The sequence below is a fragment of the Natrix helvetica genome (genome assembly GCF_964273705.1).
Source record: "Natrix helvetica genome assembly, chromosome: 1".
Lineage (NCBI taxonomy): Eukaryota > Metazoa > Chordata > Lepidosauria > Squamata > Natricidae > Natrix > Natrix helvetica.
In genome coordinates, this window is record NC_138548.1 from 70,189,771 (window position 1) to 70,210,027 (window position 20,257).

The following is a 20,257-nucleotide window of genomic DNA, read 5'->3' on the forward strand; positions in this document are numbered from 1 at the left end:
TTCTTTCATTCTGCCATTGATCTTTGGCCAAAGCTTCTGATGTCTCCACTGACTCCTGTTATTTCTAGGCACTTGGTTATCCAATCATGTGTCAGGGAGTTGAATGCCTTCTTGTAATCCGTCCCTCCCCTTATGTAGCTCCCCTTGAGCTACATTCAAGTTGGTCTTACTTCTCTTGCAGTTTCCCAAAATCATCTTGTCAATTGAGAGCTGAACCTTTGTCCCTCGGATGTTCAAGCAGTTTTCTTTAATAGTTGATGCTGGCTTTATTATTATGGTTGGTCACACTGTCAACCAGACGTTTAAACTGGATTTGATGTGTGTGTGTGTGTGTGCCTACCTATCAAATCCTAAGGACCTAGAATTTTTATAATGCAAATCATGACTTAAGATTATTCATGTGAACATAGTAGCCCATATTCTCTTTTTTCTTGTTCTAAAAAGCAAATTGCTTGTTTACAAAAGAGGAGAAACAGGAAAGAATGACGAAAAAGCCTTAAAAATAAATACACAGATGTTACTAGCCCATCTACCCACACATATTTAATGTAAATGAAAAAGAAGAAAACTTATTTAAACACTTCTCTTTCTGGTGCTCCTGTTCACAGTTTGCTAGGCAAGTAATCACTTTCAAATCTTACTGACAGATTGGCTGGGATTGAAGGATCCTTGCTTAAAGAACCTAACCCAGCTGTGCCAAATTGCTGTCCTCCAAGGCACTTATTCTTCAAATTTCAGAATTCACATGGGTCACTGAAGTTGAAGCCCAGCAGACCAAGAGGACATTAGGTTGGAGAAAGTTAGTAGATGCTTCTTCAGATGAACGGATTATATCATTTTTAGATTGCATAGATATCCCTAAATACTGGACATCTGGGTCCCTTCAATTTAAAAGCAGAATTTGAGGCATCTCTTAGCACTGTAGTGAGGCAACCTCAGGGCTCTTTAGAGTAGAATTCAACATTGTATATTGATAACTAGAGCAGATGGCCATATCTTGGCAGATTCTAAGAAAATGAACCAGGTTCTGATCTTGTTAGTTCTTGGATAAAAGATCACCAGTCTCTAATCTCAGTATATTAGACTTTTAAAGTTTAAGAAGACAAAGGCTAGCCAGCTCCATATGTTACCATAAAATCAGCATAAATGCCTTCATGCAGTCACTGAGAGTTGAGTTCAACAGGAGGAAGGTTTTATCTTCAGTATCAAATAAAGTAAAGGGCTCCAGTGCTGTTGTATCCATTTGTTCCTCTTGGCTCCCTGTACTGTGGTCTTCTCAGCAGGCCTGCTCTGCCTTCAGCTGGAATTGCTTGTTGGTTGAGCAATTAAATTCCTTTTACACACACCTTTTACAGAATGTCCTTTTATAAATTTCTGAAATCAATTCCTTCCACTTCTTGCTCAGTACTATTTTTTTTATATATCTGAAAACATTTATTTATAATAAATATAAGTGCCAGTTTCATGTAATGGTTAAGGCACCAAACTAGAAGCTGGGTAATTTAGTCCTGCTTGAGGCATGAAGCCAGCTGTTGGGTGACTCGCAGCCCTATAAAGACAACAGTGGCAAATCATTTCCAAAACTCTTGCAAAAACAAAACAAAACCTGCAGACACTCATCTAGGCAGTCACAAGGATTGATTGAAAAAAATATCCCCTTCCCAAACTTGAATATAACTTAGCTACAACTTTCAAAGACTTCTAAGTATATTACTTCCAGCATTGGGATGCTTCCGATTTTACTCCCCCACCCCAAAAAAAGATTGTTTACTTTAAAAAAAAAAGTTCATAACCCTCTCAAACTACATTAGAATTGTTTTTTTCTCATATCATTAAAAAAATTCCTTTAAAAATAAAAATAATCTAACTTCTCTGCCCTATCATCCTTCCCCACCAAGAAAGTAAATCTCAACCAAATACAAGACTGGTGGTGATGGGTAAAATCATCATCAAAAGCCCTTGTTTTTCAATTGCTTGGAAGAATCGTAAACATTTATATTCCCAGCTTTAAACTAAGGTAAATAAATTATCTTATCCTCAGCCAAACTATTAATCTTATCTAGTTATGACTAGTAGTGGGTCTCCAGAGGTTCGGATAGGAGTCTGTCAACTCTAGGTAAAAACACTGGACCTAGTGTCCTTTCCTATGCAAACTATGTCTATAGTTTGTCTATGACTTACTATATCAGTGATGACAATCCTTTTAGACACTGAGTGCCCAAACTGTGCACATGCACCTACCCAAATGGAAAGGTATGTACGCACAATCATGAACATGTGACATGCACACGCATGCATGGGCTGACATGCACACATGGGCCGACGTGTGCATGTGCAGACATGCACACATGGACAGCAGAGATGCAAAGACCAGCTGGCTGGCGGGGGGAAGGACATCCCAACACCGGCAGCGCAGCAAGAGGTGAGATCTTTTTCTTTCATCAGCTTGTTTCGTCATTTGCAGGGAAACAGAAGCTCATGAAAAAAACTCCACAGAGATCTGACCTGGGGTGATGGCACACGTGCCAGCAGCGAGGGCTCTGCATGCCACCTCTGGCACATGCGCCATTAGTTCACCATCACGGCACTATATACCCCAGAGATCCAAAAAGTAACTATTAAAGTCTGCCAGGTGGATCACTTAATTGCTGACCATTGAATCTCTATAGAAGCCATAAATGACAACTAAATGATACCATTTTCCCCAAAGGCAAATTTTCAAATATTTATAAAATCTTAAAAGCTGTTTTAATTATTACTTTATACTTCATTGATTGATATTCACTCTTTATACAGAGGATAAAAAAGTCTGCACATCACTGTTAGAATGCCAGGTTTTGAAGTTGTAAAAGAAATAAAAATTAGAGCAAGATAAATCACGTCAGAATTTGTTTCTGCCTATAACAGTGATGGTGAACCTTTTTTGGCTCGCGTGCTATAAGTGGGGGGAGCGCAGGGGGGTTCATGTGGGGGCGTGCCGCACCCATAATGCAATGTGCGACCCCTCCCCCAGTGCACATGTGCGCACCACAGGCGCTCCCCCCCATTTTACATGCTTTTTTCACCCTCCCCAGGCTCCAGAGGCTTTATAGGAGCCTGGGGAGGGCAAAAACAGCCTCCCCTGCCCCCCTGGACGCCCTCCGGAGACTTCAGGGACCGTCAGGAGACTTCCCTGACGCCTTCGGAGCGCTCAAAATGACCCTCTGAGCAAACCAGAAGTCACTTCTGGTTTGCTTGGAGGGTCGTTTTAAGCATTCCAAAGGCGTCAGGAGGCTTCCCTGAAGCCTCCGGAGCAGTCAAAAAGATCCTCCGAGCAAACAGGAAGTCCGTTCCTGAACTTCTGGTTTGCCCGTAGGGGCGGTTTTTTGCACTCCGGAGGCTTCACGGAAGCTTATGAAGCCTCCAGAGGGCCTCGGAGGGGGGGGGGAGGCTCTTTTCACCCTCCCCAGGCTCCTATAAAGCCTCTGGAGCCTGGGAAGGGCGAAAAATGGCTTTTAAAAAGGGTGAACTCAGCTGGCCAGTGCACACATGCATGCTGGCCAGCTGGCAGGGCAGTGCCTCACGTGCCCTGACCAATGGCTCTGCGTGCCAGCTGTGGCACGCGTGCCATAGGTTCGCCATCACTGGCCTATAAAATATAAGCTGTACAATTCAATTAGAAAACTGAAATCTTTTAAGGGGAAAAAGTAACAACAAAAATGTACAATAACATGGTTGCATAAGTGTGCACACCCTTAAAGTAAAATGTTGTTGAAGCAGTTTTTGATTTTATGACAGCATTCAGCATGGCATATCCTGCCTTGGGAATCTTTGCCACCTCCACCTTGCAAAAGCGCTCCAATTCTGTCAGGTTGTGAGGATTTATCCTGTGCACAGGTCTCTTCACGTCACCCATCTGATTAAGGTCCAGGATTTGGCTGGTCCATTCCAAAACTTTGATCTTCTGATGAAGCCATTCTTGTTGATTTGGAGGCATGCTTTGGGCCATTATTATGTTAAAAGATGAAATTCTTCTTCATCGTCTTCAGTTTAGAAAAAAATGTGTTCCAAAGTTGACTGATATTTGGAATTGTTCATAATTTCCTCCACCTTGTCTTGACAAAAGTCCAGTTTCAGCTGAAGAAATGCAGCCCCAGGCCAAGTTTCACCATGCTTCCCCTTGGTCTCATCAGAGTATAACACATTTCCCCACATGCTTTTGTTAGATTTGATGTAAGTTTTTGCAAAATGTAGCCAGTCTTGGATATTTCTGGTTGTTAGAAAAGGCTTCCATCCTGCCACACTGCCCCAGACATATGAAGAAATTGTTGACACATATGGTATACAACCAGTACTTGCCAGAAATTCCTGCAGTTCCTTTAATATTTCAGTAGGCTTTTTTTTTTTTTTTTGGCAGCCTATCGGACCAGTTTTCTTCATGTTTTTTCCATCAATTTTAGAGGGATACCCAGCTCTTGGTAATGTCACTGCTGCATTATCTCTACTTGTTGATGACTGTCTTTTCCTGTACACCGCTTGGAGAGTCCAAGCAATGGGTTAATTCAGTCTGCTTGCCCTTAGGACTGAGGAACTATTTTTCCTTAAGCCACACCTCCTCCTGGTGTGCTCAATCCCCCAGAATTCTTCCTCAGTCAGCCCGTTTGGACGTATTTAGTTAGAGCTCTGAGCTAAATTGATCCCTTTTTGGCTTGGACTCTCAAATTACGTTTAAAGTTTTTCTCTACTATTCCTCCAACATCGTGAGACGTTTCTCTCTTAAATTCTGCGACTTTCTTCAGTACAATCTGCACTTGAAGGCCAGGAGGTAAGCTGGAAGGTGGTGGGGGGTGCCCCTCAGCCGATCCTTTGGGACGGCTTCGGAGGCCTGCCGCTTGTCGTTTAAAACGGCGCGGCTGCAGCGGCGAGGTTCCTAAGTCCCCAGGCCCCTCGTTTGTTATTTTCGTCGAAGTTTTTTCGCTCCCCGGCCTGCTAGAGGACCTCTGCCGCAGGGAGGAGTGGGCGATCGTCGCCATTGCGAGGCGCGTTCGCTCCTCGCTCTCCCTTAGCCCCACGCTGTTGCGGCGGCCATTTTTAGGCGCGAATATAGCGCGCCCAGCCATGGCCGCCATTTTGCATCAGCCTCGTTGTTCAGGAGGCCGCTGGAGGTGGCAGGGCCTAGCAAGGGTTTCTCGGGCTAGGATCGCCACCTTCGCCTTTTGTCTATTTTTGCGAGCGGCGCTGGTTCCTGTGCCATTCCAACGGTCATCATACCGGCTCAGGGAGGAGGCCTTAAGTAAGCGCAGGCCTAAAGTTTTTTTCTATAGTCATTCTCCTCCCTGCTTCTCCTGCGGAGCCTTGCACCTCGGTGCAGGCCCCAATCCTACCCCTGGGCCTCCGACTGGTGTGAAACATGGGATGTTTTCATAGTATTGATTCGATTAATTGTATATATGGCAATTTTAACGATCATTTCGTTTTGTTTCCCATTACAGCACCCAGTCTATATCTATCCTTCTGCCTTATCATAGCCTTGCTCCATCTTGTGTGGTCATTGACTATGGACCTGCCCAGTCCTCCCGATTCCCAAGACGCTAGGCCGAGCCTCTCGCAGGCCCCTAGCAAGGGTTCCTCCTCTTCGGGGAGTGGGGGTGCGGGCAAGAGTGGTGGGGGTAGCTCTGGGAAACAGCGTTCCAGAACCCCTTCGGTAGCTGAGGCCAAGGATGCTGAAAGGCGCCAGCGGGCCCTTGACAAGCAATTCGAGAAGGCCAGACGCCAGGCAGACAGGGTGCAGTCCCTTTCAGGAGCCCCTCCCTCCCGGGAAGATCTCCAGTCGGTCCTCGCCGAGGAGGTGGAATCCCAGGACCTATCCCCTAATAGGTCATTTGCAGAGCCGGCTTCCCCGGTCCCTTCCTGGGCCTGTGAGCAGGTTCCTCCCCCTGGGGATGCTAGCATAGACGATATGCAGGGTGAGGCTTCACCCCCCCTAGTAGAGGGCTTGGATCCCGATTCTGACTCTGAGGAGTTATCGCCCCGCATGCAGGAGCTAATGGCCCGCGCCATTGCCAAGGGCATCACGGAGGCCATGAAATTTAAAAGTCCTACCGCAGCGGCCCCTAGGGGTCCCAAACCCGATCAGGCAGCTCCGCCCCCAAGCAAGCGTGCTCGCCATCCTTCCCTGGAATCCTCGGTGGTCAGCGAGGCCTCTGCCATTGAGGACCCTGACCCGGAGGTGCTAGGCCTCTCGGACGACGAGGACCTTCCCCCCGAAGCGCCCGCCTTTGCGGGTCTCTTCAAGCCCAGCCTTTTTAAATCGGTCCTTCACAAGGTCAAGGCTGCCACCAGGGTGGGGATCAAGCCCAAGCCGACCGCGCCGGCGGATGATGCCCCTCCGGCTAATCCCAATGCGGTCATGTTTGATGTGCCAGCGCCCCAGCAAGAGCTGGTTCCGGTCCCGGGGCTGTTCCTCGACTTAATCCAGCGCCAGTGGGCTCAGCCAGCCACGCAATCCTCTCCCAGTGGGGTAGATAGGAAGCTTTATACTATGGAGCCAGTGTTGGAGGACCTTCTGGCCCTTCCCACTGTCGACCCGCCCATCGCTGCGCTCACTTCCAACTCCTCGCTACCGGCCGATCTCCTGGAAGGCCTTAAGGCGGAGGACAAGAAGGCGGAAAAGGCGTGCCACAAGACCCATCTGGCGGCTGCCTGGGCCATCAGGGCCTCTTCTTCCGCTTCCTTTTTTAATAGGGCCTCTGTGATCTGGCTGCGCGAGCTCCTAAACAAGCTCCCGGCGGGAGACATCCGTCTCCACCAGGACGTGTCAAAAATAATCGCGGCCTCCCAGTATGCCGCTGACGCGTCCCTCAATGCCACCAAATTTGCCTCCAGGGCCCTCGGTTCTAACATAACTTCCCGTCGACTGATCTGGCTCCGACATTGGCAAGCGGACCAGAAAAACAAATGGAAACTGGCTTCCGCCCCCTTTAAGGGGTCCAAATTGTTTGGCGAGTCCCTGGATCCTCTCCTCATTGAGTCCAAGGACAAGAGGAAGATCCTACCTTCTTTAAATAAAAAGCAGGAACGTAAGGCCGCTCCCTACTCTAGGAGGCAGTCCTTTCGTGCCTCTGAGCCTTCCACCTCTGCCTCTTCCTTCTCTCCCTCTAATAGGTCCTTCGGCCAGCAGGGCGACAGGTCCCAAGACAGAGCGCCTTTTCGGGACAGAGGCAGGCAGCAGTTCGGCTTCCGCAAGTATAACCGCGGTGGGGCCTCCAACAGGCCGTTCCGTAAGTCAAAGTGACTGCCAGGGCTTGGCGCCCATCGGGGGTCGCCTCCAGCTGTTCGCCTCTCATTGGGCCCAGAACACCGAGGATGCTTGGGTTCTGCAGACAGTCAGGGAAGGCCTCTCCCTAGAATTCCTGTCCCTTCCCCCTCGGACCTTCATCCGGTGCCCTGTCCCGTCCTGCCCCCAAAAGAGGCAGCGTATGGACCAGGAAGTCCGTCATCTCCTGGACATCAGGGCCGTGGAACCAGTTCCCCAAGGCGAAGAGGGGAAGGGGTTTTACTCCATCCTCTTCCTGGTACCAAAGAACTCGGGGGGGTGGAGAGCCATCTTGGACCTAAAGAACCTCAACAGGCATATCGCCTACCGGAGGTTCAAGATGCAGTCTCTGCAGTCCATTCTGGCGGGGATTCGACAGGGAGATCTTCTCACATCTATAGATCTCAAAGAGGCATATCTCCACATCCCCATCCGTCCTCAGCACAGGAAGTTCCTGCGCTTCTATTATGCGGGTCGCCACTTCCAGTACAAAGCTCTTCCATTCGGCCTCTCGTCCGCTCCTCGGACGTTTACCAAAGTGCTGGCGGTAGTGGCGGCTCAGCTAAGACGCAGGCCCATAAGGCTCCAGTGCTACCTGGACGACATCCTGATCCAGTCGTCGTCCAGGCAGCAGGCCCTTCGGGATCTCCAAACCACTATGAGATCCCTCAGAAACCACGGCTTCTCTCTAAATATAGAGAAGAGCCATCTCACCCCAACCAACAGACTTGTACACCTGGGGGCGGTGATAGATACCAACTTGTGCAGGGTTTTCCTTTCCCGAGACAGGTTGACCGGTCTAAGGTCCATGACCCACAAGGTGTTGAGCTTGAGGCAGGCTCCAGTGGTCCTTCTGTCGCAGCTGCTGGGAAAAATGATCTCCTGCATTTCCATCGTGCCGTGGGCCCGCCTGCATTCCAGGTCTCTCCAGTGGCTGCTGCTGCCGCACCAGAGGGCATCCAGGAGCAACTCTACCAGGGCGATTCGAGTTCCCCCGGACGTGAAGAGGTCTCTCCGCTGGTGGGTGTCTCCGGCCATCCTCAAGGGCCACTTATTCAAGGAACCCGAGAGGTTGATCATCACCACAGACGCCAGCCTCTCCGGCTGGGGAGCCCACATGGGGTCCCTGGTTGTTCAGGGCAAGTGGTCCCAAGTGGAATCCAGCTACAGCATCAACCTGCTGGAACTGAGAGCTGCTCGCCTGGCCCTGCGCCATTTCAGCCGGCCCATCCATCGCCAACATGTGCTTCTGATGACGGACAATGTGGCCACCAAGGCCCACATCAACCGCCAGGGCGGCACCAGATCCAGAGCACTGATGAGAGAGGCGGAGTCCCTGGGACGCTGGGCGGAGCGCCATCTGGAATCCCTTCGCTCCGACCATATCTCCGGAGTGGACAACACACAGGCCGACTGGCTGAGCAGGACGACCATAGATCCTGCGGAGTGGAAACTGGACCCTCGCCTGTTCCACCAGATGTCCGACAGATTCGGGACTCCGGCCGTAGACCTGTTTGCGTCAAGAGACAACAAGCAGCTCGACCGTTTCTACTCCCGGTTCTTCACCCCGGGGGCGGAGGGGACAGACGCACTGCGTTGCAAGTGGCCCCGCGAGCTACTGTATGCCTTCCCTCCCCTGCCTCTCCTTCCTCAATTCATCTCCAAAGTCATCGCAGAGGGAGCAGAGGTCCTTCTCGTGGCCCCGCATTGGCCCCGCAGGTCGTGGTTTGCCGACCTTGTCCACCTGTCGGTGTCTCCTCCGTGGCGCATTCCTCCGGACCAGATCTCCCTCAGCCAGGGGGCCGTGATTCACCCAGAGCCCCAGTGGCTCCAGTTGGCCGTCTGGCACTTGAGGGGGACCAACTGAAAGGCCAAGGCCTGTCGGAGGAGGTAGTGAACACCATTCAGGCGGCTAGACGCCCTTCAACCACTAGGATTTATGATGCGTCCTGGGCCGCCTTCGCCAAGTGGTGTGAGGAGCTGCTCATCGAGCCGACGACCGCGCCTGTTCCCAGAGTGCTTGACTTCCTTCAAGCGGGACTCAACAAGGGCCTGGCCCCGAACACCCTTCGACGCCAAGTGGCGGCTTTGTCTACTGTCTGGTCGGGCGACCACCTTTTGCCTCTCAGCAAAATCCCGAAGGTGCGTCTTTTCCTCAAGGGCGCTTCTAACCTTCGCCCTCCCACCGTTCATCGCTATCCTACTTGGCAGCTGTCCGTGGTCCTGCGGGCCCTCTCTGGCCCTCCATTCGAGCCTTTACGCACTACTTCTCTTCGATTCCTGACGCTGAAGACGGCCTTCTTGATTGCCATCACGTCAGCTCGCCGGATTTCGGAGCTGGCGGCTCTCTCTGTTCGCCAGGATCTGTGCGTCATCCACCCTGACAGGGTCATTTTGAGGCTGGACCCGACCTTTACCCCCAAAGTAAACTCATGGTTCCATAGAGCGCAAGACATTGTGTTGCCAAATTTTTGTCCTCATCCGTCGCATCCCAGAGAGCGATCCTGGCACAATCTTGATGTCAGGAGGGCCCTGAAGGTCTACATCGCTCGTACTGCGGAATTCAGGAAGTCAGAGGCTCTTTTCCTCTCCTTCCAGCCCGGTTCCCTAGGGAAGAAGGTCACTTCCTCCACAATTGGCAGGTGGCTTCGCGCTTGCATTGCGACTGCCTATGAAAGTCAATCCAAGGCCGTTCCGCGCGGCATCACTGCACACTCCACACGAAGTGCTGCTACCTCAGCGGCCTGGGCCACCCAGGCCTCGATCCTGGACATCTGCAGGGCCGCTACGTGGTCCTCTCCTTCTCCATTTGTGCGACACTATAAACTGGACATCTTCGCCTCGGCTGAGGCGTCTTTCGGCAGGCGTGTGCTCCAGGCGGTTGTGTCAGAGACCGAATCCCGGGAGCCTTCTTCTGCCCACCCAGATGGACAATAACTTTGGTATGTCCCATTGCTTGGACTCTCCAAGCGGTGTACAGGAAAATGACCATTGGCTTACCTGAAGGGTCCTTTTCTGTACACCGCGGGAGAGTCCAACCCACCCTGGCTCTCAAGGCCGGGATTCGGGTTCCTCGTGTCAACAGTACATCATCTTGGACGCTTCGCTCCGTCCGCACGAACTGACTCCTTCAAAGAATTCTGGGGGATTGAGCACACCAGGAGGAGGTGTGGCTTAAGGAAAAATAGTTCCTCAGTCCTAAGGGCAAGCAGACTGAATTAACCCATTGCTTGGACTCTCCCGCGGTGTACAGAAAAGGACCCTTCAGGTAAGCCAATGGTCATTCTCTGTATTCCATGGTAGCCAATACCTTGGAAATTGTTTAGTAGCCTTTCCTGACTGATACCTTCCAACCTTTGATGTTTTGTAAGCTCTTTGATAACCATGACTGTTGCTGTAAGAGGCAACTGAGTATCAGAAAAATCCTACTAGAACAGCTGAATTTTATATGGAGTCATCAGGATCACTTTCATTGATGGCAAGTGTGTACTGACTACTATTTTACATCAGTTTGAATGTGATTGGTTGATTTTGAGCACAGCCACATCCCTACTTATAAAAGGACATGAACACAGGCAAGCACATTATTCTAGGTTTTTATTTTTATTTTTTTCTCCTAAAAGATTTCAGTTTATTTTCCAATTTACTTGTTCAGCTTATATGTTTTATATCAATTCAATATATGTGAGTCCTTCCTTCCTTCCTCTTCCGTGTGACGAGAGACATAGTTTGATAGGTAAGCATGTAATTTGCATGTGCAATTCACAGCCAAATGTCATTTTCAGCATCTCCAATTAAAGCAGGGACTTAGGAGCTGTAGTTCTAGGGATGCATATTGCACACCTTGTCAGCTTCTTTGAGAGCTGCCTAAACCTAAAGTAATTTCAACCACCATACAGTTCTCCTAGAGCAGTGGACCCCAACCTTTTGGGCACCAGGGAGTGGTTCCGTGGAGAGAGGTTTTTCCCACAGACCATGGGGAAAACCCCATGGTTTGCATGCTGCCTGCATCCCGTGGATGAGGCGTCACTTGTTTGCGCAATCCGGTTTCTGGCATGGCACAGACCGGTGTCAGTCCACGGACCAGGGATTGGCGACCCCTGTCCTAGAATCCTCTTTAGCAAAAATCACTGAGGTGAAAGGGATAGAATTACAAACATTTCAGCAACTGAACTGTTTCCCATTTAGAACCTAATTATCCCCAATTTATTAGGCTAGTGACCTTTTTAGTTTATTTTGTATAGCCTTCCTGTGATCCCGCGGGGAGGCAGATTTTCTCACTGATAACAGAAAAACCTGTGAGTTGGTTTGAATAACCATTTTCTAAATCTCAGTCTTGGAATGAACTATTAAAATCCCTATAGTCCATCCAAACGTTATTGCCAAATCATAGGTTTTAAGGGGGAGAGAGTTAATAAAGGCATGTTGAGTAATTGTATTTGTGCATTTACTAATTTAAAGTTAAATTCAACTGTGCCTCAGCTCAAAAGTGTCTGAAAAGATGCTATGCATTTCTAGAGTAAAGGCATTTAGGTAGAAAGGCTAAGGAAGGAGTTTGAGAAGAGCCTACTATGCCAGAGAGAACAATAGACTGGCTTCTGTAGAGCCAATTTAATATGTAATCTGATTCAAAAAGAACACTTCTGGTGTTTGCATAAGTGGGCTCCAGTGATGTGTATTTTACTTCTTTTGTTGCGTGTGTATAGAATTCTAATTCAGACTATTTAAAACACTTCCCTTATTTGCTGTGTTGGAAAATTTCATACCAGTATCTCTAGTACAAAAGCTATAGGACTATAGAATTCTAATAACGGTTATTTAGACAATTAGTTGATAAAAGAGGTATAATTTCTTCTCCTCAGAATGGCAGGTGCCTCTATGGACATCATTTTCTGGCTGTGTGCAACCATGCTGTGAGAACAATTTTAAGATTGCAGGAAGGGATAACTAATTCAATTAAACTGCTGGAGGATTTTAGGTAGATCAAAGCAATATTTAAACTAGGACTGTGGAAAAAATGGGTATTATGACTTACTCGTTTTGCAGAAGGATACTGCCGTTCAAAGAAAAGCATATGGATAAAGATTGTGTGACTAAACATTTTTTTAAAATCTGTGGAATTATGGTTTGCCCAAAATCCTGTTTTGCACTGAAGAGTCAATAGCTATATAATTCATTTGTAAAATTAAAACAGTGTTAACTCCACAGATTAAGCTCTCTGTTATGCATTTCAGAGTTTTACTTGGTTGGCTATAGCTAAGTATTCAGAACTGAAACCATATTTAATGTTCTAAATAATGCGGAAGCACGTTTGTAGCTTAATCAGTGAACGCTTTCCCTAGAAAAGAGATGAACTTGCAACATGAAGAGTTGTGTCATTCTTTGAACACAAAAGGTTCAAGTGGTAGTAGAGTGATTTGTGCACTTCTTCCAGCTTTCTGTGACTAGTAAACAGTCGCCTTATAGCAGCGATGGCGAACCTTTTTTGGCTCGCGTGCCATAAGTGGGGGGAGCGCAGGGGAGGTCGTGTGCGGGTATGCCGCACCCATAATGCAATGCGTGACCCCCCAGTGCACGTGTGCGAACTACAGGCACCCCCCCATTTTTGCATGCTTTTTTCGCCCTTCCCAGGCTCCAGAGGCTTTATAGGAGCATGGGGAGGGCGAAAACAGCCTCCTCCCGGAAGCCCTCCGGAGGCTTCAGGCACCTTCAGGAGGCTTCCCTGAAGCTTTCGGGGCAGTCAAAGCGACCCTCCGAGCAAACAGGAAGTCCGTTCCCGAACCTCTGGTTTGTCCCTAGTGCTGGTTTTTTGTGCTCCGGAGGCTTCAGGGAAGCTCATGAAGCCTCCGGAGGGCCTCCAGGGGGGCGGGGGAGGCTCTTTTACCCTCCCCAGGCTCCTATAAAGCCTATGGATCCTGGGAAGGGCGAAAAACGGCTTTAAAAAAGGGTGAACTCAGCTGGCCAGCGCGTGCATGCACGCTGGCCAGCTGACAGGGTAGCGCCTCGCGTGCCCTGACAAATGGCTCCACGTGCCACTTGTGGCACGCGTGCCATAGGTTCGCCATCACTGCCTTATAGGGAAGATGGATAGCATAAAATAAAAGTAAAATAAAGGTAAAGTGAAGGTAAAATAACATTTTAAAAATGTTAGAGAAATAATGGCTAGAGAAATTTTATCTTTGTTGGAAAATTATTTCTTCACTTTCTCTCCCTGAGTTCCTTCAAGCAACAAATCAGTTTGAAGTTATAACATTTGTATATTTTTTTGCAAACACCTTTTCCCTCATATTACACCTTGTCCCAAATACAGGTATTTGACTTACAACCATTTGTTTAGTGGCCGTTCAAAGCTACAGTGGCACTGAGAAAAGTGATTTAGTTTTCACACATGACCATTGTAGCATCCCCATAGTCACATGATCAAAATTCAGGTGCTTGGCAACTGGCATGTATTTATGACAGTTTCTCTATCCCAAGGTCATGTGGTCACCATTTGTAATCTCCCCAGTTGGCTTCCGAATCAGCAAAGTCAATGGAGGAAGCCAAATTTGCTTACGGACCACACGATTCACTTAATATCTGCAGTGATTTACTTAACTGTGGCAAAAAAAGATCATACAGTGGGGTGCAACTCAGTTAACAACTGCCTTATTCAGCAATGGAAATGTTGGGCTCAGCTGTGGCCATAACAGGAGGACTACCTGTACTGTCTCCTACTTTTTTGCAAGCGTATAGAGCAGAGGTTCCCAACATGGGGCCCATGCCCCACAGGAGGTAATTTGAACCTTGTTTTAGGCTTCCTCCACATGAATAGAGTTCACTTTTTTGAGTAAAATAAGAATTATATGTCACAAGGGGGGGGGAGAGGTGTCAGGATTTTAGAGATGCTTAGGTGGGGCATGGCCAATAAACGGTTGGGAACCACTGGTATAGAGTTTCCTGCCTGAGCAGGGGATTGGAGTAGAAGGATCTCCAAGGTCCCTTCCAACTCTGTTATTCTGGTATTTTTTCACAGTGAGGTTTGCTCTGCAGACAAATTCAAATTCACTTGAAAGTTTGAGAAGTGCAGATTGGGGGCAGGTTCATCTAAAAAATACAGACTGAAGCTATTTTCCCTTCATCCTTATTTGAGATATATGAAACATCCTTTTTCAGAAAGAAATAGTATCTCTCAGTTCTCTGTTGACCATTCCATGCTTGAGATATTACTGTATTTTTCGGAGTATAAGACGCACCTTTTTCCCTCAAAAAAGAGGCTGAAAATCCGAGTGTCTTATATACTGAACACAGCATTTTTTGCTTCCCGAAACCCCACCCCTTTCACCAAAACGGACGTGCATAGCTATTAGGAGGCTTTCAGAGTGCTCATGGGGGCTGGGGAGGGCAGAAATGAGCAAAAAACAGGCCGTTTTTTGCTCAATTTTGACCCCACAGCCCCCATGAGCACTTTGAAAGCCTCCTAATAGCTATGCATCACATCCGTTTTGACAAAAAACGGGGCGTTTTTTGCTCGTTCCTGCCCCCTACCTGGAGCACTCTACAAGCCGCCTAAAGGCTATTCATGCCCTTCTTTGGAAAAAAAAAACAGGCCACGTTTTCGCAAAAAACAGGCCGCTTTTGGGAGGTTTGCAGAGTGCAAAACCTTTTTAAAAAAATTTGTCTCTTCAAAATCTTGGTGCGTCTTATAATAATAATAATAATAATAATAATAATTTTATTTGATTAGCCGCAACCCTCTCCCGAAGGACTCGGGGCGGCGTACAATCAAAACAAATAAAAATACACATAAGACAAACATATATACAAAAAGAACAGAGACATATACATATGTGCATGGAGGAGAGTTGACTTATAAGTGAAAGACAATTAAAAACACAATTTAAAATCCCCTTAAATAAAATTACTAAATTAAAAAACCCATCAGGAGCGATACTCCAGTGCATCTTATACTCCGAAAAATACTGTATGTATTCTTTGAGAATTACAGTTTTTAATATATCAAGGGAGAACCTGCTCAGTCCAGGGGGTTCAGAATTCCAGAATAGTCTTTGCATCTCTAACATTTGGATCATTAAATGTTTTGTCATATTTATTAACTGTCCTTAATTGTGCAATTGTGGTAGTAGTAGTAGTAGTATTTGTTAATGCTGCTCCCCTATGGACAGAGTGGTAGCTTCATGGCTTTTTCTCTCAATAAAACATCTCAGTCATGCTACGTTCTTTAGATCAAAATCAATGGCAATATTCTTTTTTTAAAATAGTTGTCAGGATTTCAGGGATTTCAGCAGAGACTTGGTTTTATCACAGCTTGCATGTCAATGAACGTTCTTGCTTTCTAGAGGTTACGCAAGGCATTATTGATTTTTATGGGTAGTAATACCTCTGTTCATGTAAAAATGTTTCACTCTTCAGGGTGAAGGATGCTTCTTGTGGAATTGGTCAGGCATAAACCACATCTGTACTGATTCTTGCCATTCAGAATCTTTACATTAAGATGATGACTCTTATTCTTGAAGACTTCAAGCCACATTCTGTGTTCTTGAAAATCTTGACAATCTTGAAAATCTTCAAGCATGTTTTACTTTAACTATTTATATGAAGATACCCTTTATATTAGCATTGCATCAGGAGCTACTTCCACAAAGAGCTGTGCAGTGATCTAGATTTGAAAGAAAAAGGTGACTAGAGAGCACACATGGAGATGCACGTCTCACCTGTTGGCATTTCCTTAAGATAATTTGTCTCTTCCTGGTTTGCATGACCCCAGGAAAAATAAATTTTGTAATTGTAAGCAGGCACAATATGTAGGCATGTGTCCTCGTGGGCATCTAAGTCACCTTTTCCCCATTTAAATCCAGATCTCTGCACAGCCGTATTGAACTATTTTGATTCCCAGTTCCATCATTCCCCTGCTCTATTTTTTCTTGAGATACTGAAACTATTTGATAATTATTCTTGCATTCATGCATATTGTCAGGAGACAAATTAAAAGACTAATCCCACTGTTGATTAAACAAAAATGTGGTCCATCCATTTTGCTAGTATGGCAGGAATTGATGGCATGATTTATAGTGGTGTGTAAAATATTTCCATTTGAAACATTCCATTTTGAATTCAAAACAGTTCTTTCAAGTTAAAAATAATTTATTTTGCTTTTGAAACACTGTATTTTAATCCTTTTGGAGGTGTTTTGAAAAACCTTGTTTTGATGCTTGGAATTTAAGAGCGAATATTTCAAAATGATTTGAGTATAGAGCATTCTACACATCCCTAGTGATTTGTATTTCAAAAACATGGATTTTATGAATGATTGAAAATCTGAAGAAGATATTTTCAAACAAATTTATTTGCTCCAAGTTCCAAACTTTTTGTGGGGAAGGAAGATTTGGAAATGAAAAGCATTTTTTCCTCAGATACTGAAATATGGGCTAATAACTCTCTCTGGGACTCATGAAACATGGGTAGAAACTGTATAAGTATTAGGGAGGTGAGCACTTTTGATAAGTATAATACATAGGAAGTTTAAATGAAACTGCTTCTGCATTTTTTTCTTTCTCCTATTCATCAGGTATAGCACTAGAACTGCAGATTTTTATTTTGTGGAGGAGATATTCAAGGAAAGTGATTTATTGATTCTCAAGACTGAAAATAAGATATGATAATTTAGTATAGATATAAATGTCATACATTTTGTATACTAAGAGTGTTAAGTTAATTATGATGGAAGCTGACTGGCAAAAATACCACGTATTCATATGGCCAGTAGATTACTTTGATGTCTGTTCTGGTAATTCTCAAATGTGAGACTTGCATTCTGGTTATAATATAGTTGTGGTTAAATGGTGCTTTTCAATGTTCCTATTGGGAATTATTCCAGAAATTATGAAAGGTCTGAAAAGCAAAACTTGTATTAGTTGTTCACCTCTTGCTTATCTTGTAGATAGCTGCAAGTCCCTGGACCAGCTGAGCCTCACAATCCCAGTGGCAGGACATCCCGTTTCACCTGCCCATCCTCTCTCAGGATGTCCGGTACCCAGCGTGCCACCAGCTGCAGAACCTGTTCCTCACTTACAAACGCCAAACTCAGAGCCCCAGACTATGGCCCGTGAATGCCCACAGAGCTCCAAACCACCCAGCGGCTCTAAATCTGGCCTCCGGAATACCACTAGCTGCTTGCACGTATCTGACAGCAAAACAGTCGGAAGTCACCTGCATCCAAAGCAGCAACGCATCAACCGGAGGAGAGCCACAAATGGTTGGATACCCATTGGAGCGGCATCTGAGAAGGCTGTCTATGTTGTGGTAAGCATTCTGCAAATGACTTTTCTTGTTACCAGGCAGAGCTAAGAATGAATATATTTTTTAAAAAAAATGAAGCAGTGTATAGTAAAGAAGCGAAACAATTTTGGTTACCTCAGGATTGTTTGTGACAGAATGTTTTATTGTCTTTTGGTGTAGGAAGAAAAGAATCTTACCTTTACTGTAATCATTGCAATCTAAATCTTAGCTATTTGGGGCAGGAGTAGAATGCCTTGTAGCAATTTCTCAGCAAAGATAGCAAGGCAAAGAGGCTAGTCATAGCTTGTCTTTGACTTAACAGTCTTGCTCTGATCATTTTTGAAGTAGACTTTATTTGAGAAATACATTGAAAGATTTTCCTAGAAGATATTTAAATGACCTTTTTTAAAAAAATAGAAAAATAATAGATTTAATCATAGATTTCAGAAAAATAATAGATTTCTTAAAAACTAAGTTAAAGTAGAAATCTATAGATTATACTTATACATACACGCATTTGTATAGGAGAAATAAATATTAGGTGCTGGAATAAAGTATACTATACTTGCCGTTAAGGAAGCACTGTATCTCTTTCAGTGTGCTGTTAACAACAAAATCTTCAAACATCAGCCATCTTTCTCTAGGCCTGTGATGGCAAACCTATGGCACACCTGCCATAGGTGGCACGCAGAGCCCTCTCTGTGGGCATGCAAGCCGTTGCCCCAGCTCAGCTCCACTGTGCATGCGCATGCACCTCCTGCTGGCCAGCTGATTTTTGGGTCTCTGCTGCGTGGGGGCCGGGCCGCATGCCGGACACATGGGGCGGGGTCATGCATGGGGAGCACGTGTTTCGTCCCAGGAGGCTTTAGGAAGGCCTGCTAGGCCCAAAACTCGCCGCAGGGGTGCTGCATTCCCTCCCGCACCCCACTTTTGATCCCAGGAGGCTTCAGGGAGGCCTGTTAGGCCCAAAATGGGGGGGGCAAGCATGCATGGGGGGAACGTGGGGTGTCATGTGCACATTGCATTATAGGTGCGTGTGTGCGCTTCTACGCACGTGCTTGCACTTTCGGCACACGACAACAAAAAGGCTAGCCATCACTGTTCTAGGCAATAAAATAATCCTAATATTGGAAGCCAGTTTGGTCTAGTGGTTAAGACATCAGGCTACAAACAGCAGACTGAATTCTATTCCCATTTTAGGCATGAAAGCCAGTTGGGTGACTTAAGGCGAGTCATTCTCTCTCAGGCCAACTCACCTAACTGGGTTGTTGTAACAAAATTAAGAAGAGGAAGGAGTATTAGGCATGATAGTTGCCTTATTTATAAAAAATAATCTGGTATCTCATGTCAAAAAATGAAAGGGGGAAATTATTAATTTAAATTTAAAAAGATTAAAATCTTTAATTAAAAAAATTATAAATTCTAGCCCAATGTTGGGCCTCATTGATGGCAGGGATATTTCCGAACAGCAAGTCATTCTGTATGCATGTTGGTTCCATGGTTATTATAAATTCCTAATATTATAAATTTATAGTCATTTATAAATATAATTATAGAAATATACTATACAAATATAAATATTTGTAAATTATAAATAATTTATAAATGTATATTATTATAGAAATAATGAAGGCGGGATTAAAAATGTTTTTAAAAAGCTGACCCCCTAAGAGGGTAGAATTCCTGTTTAAAAATTTACTAAGATTTGGTGATTGTCCACAACTACATCTTATACCAAAAAATAAAAATTGCTGCAAGACAGATTCTAAAACTGTACCACTAGCATTCACCCATTTTGCCACCAAATGTGACATTGGAGTTACTGTATGGTCGAATTTTGTAAACACTTCAAAATGGCTTATGAGACAATTAGTTGCAATCCCCTAAATAATTGATCATTTGATGGACTTTAATGGACTTCTATAATCTGCAATTGGAGGCAAGTGCTTCTCTACTGTAAAACCCTGCAGCAGCCCCCCCCCCAACCTTTTGTGCAACAACGACCAGTTCCGTGGAGAGAGGTATTTCCATGGATCGGAGGGGGCGTGGTTTCGCACACTATCAGCATGCATGGGGCTTCACTTCTTTGCATGACCCGGCTTCTGGCATGCCACAGCCCAGTGCTGGTCCATGGAGCGGGGATTGTGAACCCCTGCCCTACAGAACAAGGTATTCTATAAAATCACTTAGAGGTAGTCCTTGACTCTCGACAGCAATTAGGACTGAAATTTCCATTGTTAAGCAATGTGATTGTAAAGTACAATCACATTGTGTGGCAACGGCATTCCCTGCAGTCCTGGTTGCAATCATTAACCAATTCCCATAGTCATTAGACAGTTATGGTCCGTATAACCGTCTCACCCCACTGGGACTGACCTGCCCACCTGTGTTGGCAGAGGAGGCATGTTGCGGACCCCCTTAGTCAAGGAATTCGAGCTAGTGGCGTCCAGGAGAGCTGGGTCTTCTCTACCGTGGCTCCTGCCCTTTGGAACATCTTACTCCTGAGGTGAGATCAATTCTCACCCTTCTGACCACCTGCAAGAACCTGAAGACCTGACTCTACCAGATGGCTTGGAGCCCCAATGCGGGAGCATCACACTGGAGGTGGTTAATAGATTAAGAGCCCTACACACAAACACCTGCCACTGGGTATCCTGTTCCTTCGCTCTCCATCTTTTAATTTTA

General features: G+C 46.0%; 1 protein-coding gene across 4 annotated transcripts in view; it reads left to right on the top strand.

Annotated features, from left to right (window-relative positions):
* BAHD1 (bromo adjacent homology domain containing 1) overlaps positions 1-20,257 on the top strand; it is a 79,223-nt gene that overhangs the window by 40,596 nt on the left and 18,370 nt on the right. For all 4 annotated transcript variants that reach the window (XM_081938984.1, XM_081938983.1, XM_081938981.1 and 1 more), the window contains exon 3: positions 17,235-17,596. In XM_081938984.1, coding sequence (XP_081795110.1) covers positions 17,235-17,596 — 362 coding nt within the window. The remainder of the gene's footprint in view (positions 1-17,234; positions 17,597-20,257) is intronic.